Here is a 6,145-nt window from a genome sequence, read left to right as displayed (position 1 = left end):
ACTTCAAAAATTCACAATGAGTCATCGTTCGACTCCCGGACACCATGGCACGACTGCGTGAACGTCAAGAACTAGAGAAGCAACGCATGGAAATCGAGTTAGAGAAGAAGTTCCTGAAGGAACAGCAAAACATGTTGGATGTCGCCATTGCTGCAGAAGAGGAGAAAAGGAGCCGTGAGAGCCACGCAGTCAGCATGAGAAGAATCCAGGAGTGGGTCGAGAGTAGCGCGGATTCGCAAACGAGCGCAGCACATCGAACGCTAGCAGCTTCAACGATCCAGCAGCATAATTCTCATCCTATCCAGATGGGTTCTGGTACTGAAACGCACATTTCTCCGCTTCGTCGTCGAAACACACCAACACTCAACACCACTGGAAATGTGGGTTCGCTTCCACTGCCCTCACTGAGAAGAGCTGGTGTTGAACGAACAGCCATCGATCTAGTTCGAGATTTGCGAGCAAAGATGGAGGAGTGTCTTGAGGAATCAGAGGCTTATCAACAGCAATTGGATAGGCATAATTTTGAAGGGATGCATTGCACCGTACGTCGCTTAGCAACGGGGCCATCGTCAGCGATTGAGGTAGGATTGCAGAATGTGCAGGGGCACCCAGAAAATTAGGACGTATTCGTATCATCTGGTGCGGTGGCACTTGGAGCCGTTCCGAAAGAGTATGCAAAAGTCTCTCCTCCAGCAGCAGTATTCCGAGCGTCAGCAGCCCTCAGCGCAGCAGCCGCACATGATGCAACAGTTTTCGAGCCAGCAATCTCCAGTTGGGCATATTCCTGAGAAGCAACATTTTCCGCTGTATAATCCTGTGGTACAGCAACTTCCAGTGCGTCATTCTCTTATGCAGCATTCACCGACAATGAAACCTCCGATTTATCATCCTCCGAGGCAGCATTGTTCGATGCAGGAACCTCTACAGCAGGATTATTCAAGTCAGCAGCGTCCAGCGCATGACCCCACAACTTCTGAATTTGTACAGCTAAGTTCGAATCCAAACGAGCAAGAACTGATGCCCACACAGCGTCAGCTCACCTCACGTCAATCTTTAGCTCGTGATCTTCCAACGTTTTCTGAAGATCCAGCTGAATGGCCGATATTTATATCCAATTTTGAATACACGACGAAGACATGTGGGTATACAGAAGGAGAAAACATGGTTCGCCTCCAACGATGCCTGCGTGGTCGAGCGCTGGAGTGTGTTCGAAGTCGTCTTGTTTTCCCGACAGCGGTTCCACAAGTGATTGAGGCATTACGTATGAGATACGGACGTCCAGAGCTGCTAATCAACGCTTTGTTGCAGAAGGTCCGAGCAACTCCCGCTCCTCGTGGAGATAAGCTGGAAGCCCTTATCGAGTACGCGATGGTTGTTCAAGAATTGTGTGATCATATTGAGGCAGCGAATGAAACAGCGCACTTATCAAACCCAACTCTTCTGCAAGAGCTTGTCGGGAAGTTACCCGCGGATCAGAAGCTGATGTGGGCCGGCTTTAAACGTGGACGACCAGTGGTAGACCTGAAAAAGTTCAGCGAGTACATGACGGGAGTAATGCAGGATGCGTCAAGTGTAGTCCTGTATGATTCGGATTCCCGGAAAAGCAGTGGCAGAGAGAGAATGAAAACGTACGTTAATTCACACTTGGCTAATGTTGAAGAGACACCTGCTTCGACGACGGCACAATCCAAGCCTAGTGGATGTTTGCATTGCGGAAAGGAGGGTCACAAGCTTCGTGAGTGCCATGCGTTCGGAGCGCTCTCCATTGATGATCGTTGGCGACGAATTCGAACACTGAAGCTGTGTCAAATATGTCTGTTTGATCATGGTAGAAGAGCATGTCGTAGTAACAGCAAGTGCAACGTGAATGGTTGTCAGTTTAAGCATCATCCTTTGCTTCACGGAAAATCAACGACTCCTACAACTCAAGTGGCGAATAATCACATTCATCGACTTTTGGATTCCGTTGTTCTGTTCCGTATAGTACCTGTGACGCTATATGGAAAGACGGGGAAAATCAACACCTTCGCTTTTCTGGATGAAGGCTCGTCATTGACTCTTATTGAGGGTGCACTGGTGGCGCAACTAGGGTTGACAGGAAATCCACATCCACTTTGCCTGCGGTGGACGGGAAACACGTCACGCATAGAGAAGGAGTCGCAGACTGTGACGATCGCAATATCCGGTGTGCATCAGCAACGCCGTTACCAGTTGGTAAATGCTCGTACGGTTAATAGTTTGGACCTCCCAACGCAATCTTTCGACTTTGAGGAGGCCGCAAAGAGATTCGCTTACCTCGAACAACTGCCGTTTCAAAGCTATCGTAACGCTAAACCAGAGCTTTTGATTGGATTAGACAATTTGAAACTTGCTGTGCCGTTGAAGACAAGAGAAGGCGATGGATCTGGGCCAATTGCCGTAAAAACACGATTAGGTTGGTGCATCTATGGAAGACGAGATTCACGAGCCAATGAAGGATTCAGCTTCCATATTTGCGGATGTACGGGAAACGACGAATTACACGAAACAGTCAAACAGTTTTTCGCAGTAGAGGACAACGGAGTAAGGCAAATCGGGATCTGTCCTAGCGCGGAGGAACAGCGAGCTCAAGAACTATTAGAAAAAACAACGAAGCGTATCGGAAGGCACTTCGAAACAGGACTTCTCTGGGCAAATGACGACATTGAGTTACCCGATAGTTACAGCATGGCGTTGCATCGGTATCAGTGTCTTCAACGAAGAATGGACCGCAATCCGGATCTTCGCGAGAATATCAGTCGTCAAATGGAAGATTATGTGAAAAAAGGTTACGCACATCGAGCGACTCCTGCTGAGTTGGAGAATACTGATCCCAGGAAAATTTGGTTTTTACCATTAGGAGCAGTAACGAATCCAAACAAGCCTGGAAAGGTACGCCTTGTTTGGGACGCGGCGGCCAAGGTCTCTGGTGTATTTTTGAACAGTGTATTACTGAAAGGACCAGATCAACTGACACTATTGCCTGCTGTCTTGTTCCGATTTCGTATGTACTCCATAGCAGTTAGTGCAGATATAGAACAGATGTTCCATCAGTTGAGAATCATATCATGCGATTAGAATTCATTGCGATTCCTGTGGAGTGACACACGAGGTAGTCCAGCTGAGATTTACCTAATGGATGTTGCGACGTTCGGAGCGACATGCTCGGCTGCCTCCGCGCAATATGTGAAAAATATGAACGCCAAAGAACATAATCAGCAGTATCCAAGGGCCGTCGAAGCGATATTGAAGAGCCATTACGTCGACGATTATCTCGACAGTTTTAGCACTGAAGCTGAAGCAGAGAAAATTTCATCGGAAGTACGACTAGTTCACTACAACGGCGGGTTTCATCTACGGAATTGGAGATCAAATAGTGAAAAGGTCCTGACTGTACTCGGAGAACCAGCGGAAGTAGAGAGCAAGAACCTGAACTTAGAAAGTGGCGAACAAGTTGATAGAGTACTAGGAATGCTATGGTCGTCAAGATCGGATGAACTAAGTTTCTCCACCCGCATGAGCAAGGAAGTGAAGAACCTTCTGGGAAGTGACGCTCGACCAACCAAACGTCAAGTTTTGCGGTGTGTTATGTCCCTATTCGATCCTCTAGGGCTTCTTGCACCGTTCATAATTCATGGTAAAGTGCTAATTCAAGAGTTGTGGCGAGCTGGAACGGAGTGGCGAGCCATATGCGATGAGGTGTTCGAACATTGGAAGCGATGGATCAAGATGATAGAATTTATTTCAACCGTCAGGATTCCCAGGTGTTATTTTCAACGAGCCACTGAATCGACGTACGAAGGAGCCCAGATTCACGTGTTCGTCGATGCTAGTGAAATTGCTTATTCCTGTGCTGTGTACATACGAACGGCTATAGTTGGCGATGTTCTCGATTGTGTCTTGATTGCTGGAAAAAACAAGGTAGCTCCGTTGATACCGATGTCCATTCCTAGGCTGGAACTGCAAGGATGTGTACTAGGAACGCGTTTACTGAAGTTTATTCAAGAAAATCATCCTATTGAATTTACTAGAAGGTTTCTTTGGACAGACTCAATGACAGCACTGTCATGGATTCGGTCGGATCCAAGACGCTACAAACCCTTTGTAGCTCATCGGGTAGGAGAAATTCTGGAGAATACGAATGTCAATGAGTGGAGGTGGGTTCCGTCCAAACTAAACCCAGCGGACGAAGCAACTAAGTGGGGTCGAGGTCCTTATTTTAACCAGGAGAGCCGATGGTTCACCGGGCCAGATTTCCTGCGAAGTCCAGCAGAAGAATGGCCGGAAAGAATGGAGCCGTTAGTAGCTACAGCCGAAGATGCCAGACCTTCGGTGTTATATCATTTTGCAGCTGAACCAGTACTAGACTTCCAACGATTTTCATCGTGGAAGTGGATGCTACGTACCACAGCTTATGTTCTTCGGTACCTATTCAACATCCGGAATCCAAACCGGAGGCTGCGAGGATCACTTTCACAACCCGAGCTACTCAATGCAGAGCGAACCATCTTCAAGCTTGCGCAGAGAGAAAGCTATGCGGATGAAATGGCGACCCTCGAAAAGTCTAAGGCGATGAGCAATCAGGTGTTTGTCAATCGAAAAAGCAAGATCTACAAGTTGATGCCTGTAATGGATGACGTAGGCTTGTTGCGGCAGCGAAGCCGCATAATTGCTGCAAAAGATGTTTCTTACGATTCCCGATTTCCCATAATATTGCCCTCCAAGCACCGAGCAGTGAGTCTTCTGGTAGAGAACTATCATCGACGCTACCGACACGCGAATAACGAAACCATCGTTAATGAGCTCCGTCAGCATTACGTTATTCCGAATTTACGTCGGATCGTAAAAACGATTGCATATAAATGCCAGCTCTGTAAAATCCGCAAGGCACGTCCATACAACCCACCCATGGCCGCTCTTCCACCAGCTCGACTGGCGTTGCATTGTCGTCCGTTTACGTACGTAGGGCTGGATTATTTTGGTCCGTTCTTAACGAAAGTGGGGAGATCAAACGTGAAAAGGTGGATTGCCCTATTCACGTGTCTTACAGTTCGAGCTGTCCACCTCGAAATTGCCTACAGTTTATCGACAGCTTCCTGCATTTCTTGCATACGAAGATTCCTCGGCCGTCGAGGATCACCGGCTGAAATATTTAGTGACAACGGTACAAATTTTCAAGGTGCGGAGCGAGTTCTCCGAGCGCAGATAGACAAGGAACTATCGGAAACGTTCACCAGCACCACAATGAAGTGGAGTTTCATTCCTCCCGGGGCTCCACATATGGGAGGAGCTTGGGAAAGGTTGGTGCGGTCAGTAAAGTTGGCTATGGAAGATGCATATACCGAAGGGAAGTTGACGGATGAGGAGCTGCTTACACTGATTGTGGAGGCAGAAAGTATTGTCAACTCGAGACCTCTGACATATTTACCATTGGATTCTGAGGAGACTGAAGCCTTGACACCGAATCATTTCTTGATCATGTCATCCAGTGGATCGAAGTGCAGCAGTGTTGATATGGGGAATTCTCAAAGAAGCCTTCGAGAGAATTGGAATAGTATTCAGCAGCAGGTGCACAAATTCTGGCAACGCTTTCTGGTAGAGTATCTGCCAGTCATCAGAAGACAGCCGAAATGGTTCGACGAAACCAAACCTTTGCAAGTTGGTGACTTGGTATTGGTTGCAGATGGCGAAAAACCTAAGGAGAAGAAATCACTTTGATACAAATCTTCCAAGGAGCAGATGGCAAGGTTCGACAGGCTTCCGTGCAAACAAGACAGGGAATCTTCAGGCGTCCTACTTCAAGGCTAGCAGTGCTCGACGTAAATGATCGAAGTGCTGTCCCTAAGGACTATGGGAAGCACCAGGGGGAGGATGTTACGGTACCATCGAGCTAGTTACCATTGATCAATTGTTTGCGTACGATCGCAGCAAGCTCGTGTGGAAAAATCATCTCTAGCGTGCAGAAGGCTTTTTGTGTGAAACAGTTTTTAAGTTATTCTTGTTATAAATCTGAATCTTTTACTTTGTAAATCAACTTACTGATTTGTGAAGGTAAGAAAATGAATTTGTCGTTAGATGTTCCTAATGTATCATACAAATATTTAGGGCATAACCGAAACGGAAGCTG

The 6,145-nt window shown here is 47.2% G+C and overlaps 2 protein-coding genes across 2 annotated transcripts; both read left to right on the top strand.

The window, feature by feature from the left end:
* Nucleotides 1-672: 672 nt before the first annotated feature.
* Nucleotides 673-3,096, top strand: LOC129774433 (uncharacterized). The gene has a single exon (XM_055778170.1). It carries the CDS (start codon nucleotides 673-675, stop codon nucleotides 3,094-3,096), a length of 2,424 nt encoding a protein of 807 aa, XP_055634145.1.
* Nucleotides 3,097-3,153: 57 nt separating this feature from the next.
* Nucleotides 3,154-5,736, top strand: LOC129774432 (uncharacterized). The gene has a single exon (XM_055778169.1). It carries the CDS (start codon nucleotides 3,154-3,156, stop codon nucleotides 5,734-5,736), a length of 2,583 nt encoding a protein of 860 aa, XP_055634144.1.
* The last annotated feature ends 409 nt before the right edge of the window (nucleotides 5,737-6,145 follow it).

This window comes from Toxorhynchites rutilus, chromosome 3, assembly GCF_029784135.1.
Source record: "Toxorhynchites rutilus septentrionalis strain SRP chromosome 3, ASM2978413v1, whole genome shotgun sequence".
Lineage (NCBI taxonomy): Eukaryota > Metazoa > Arthropoda > Insecta > Diptera > Culicidae > Toxorhynchites > Toxorhynchites rutilus.
Note: the sequence above shows the minus strand (reverse complement) of the source record. Positions and strands in the feature narration are given on the sequence as shown.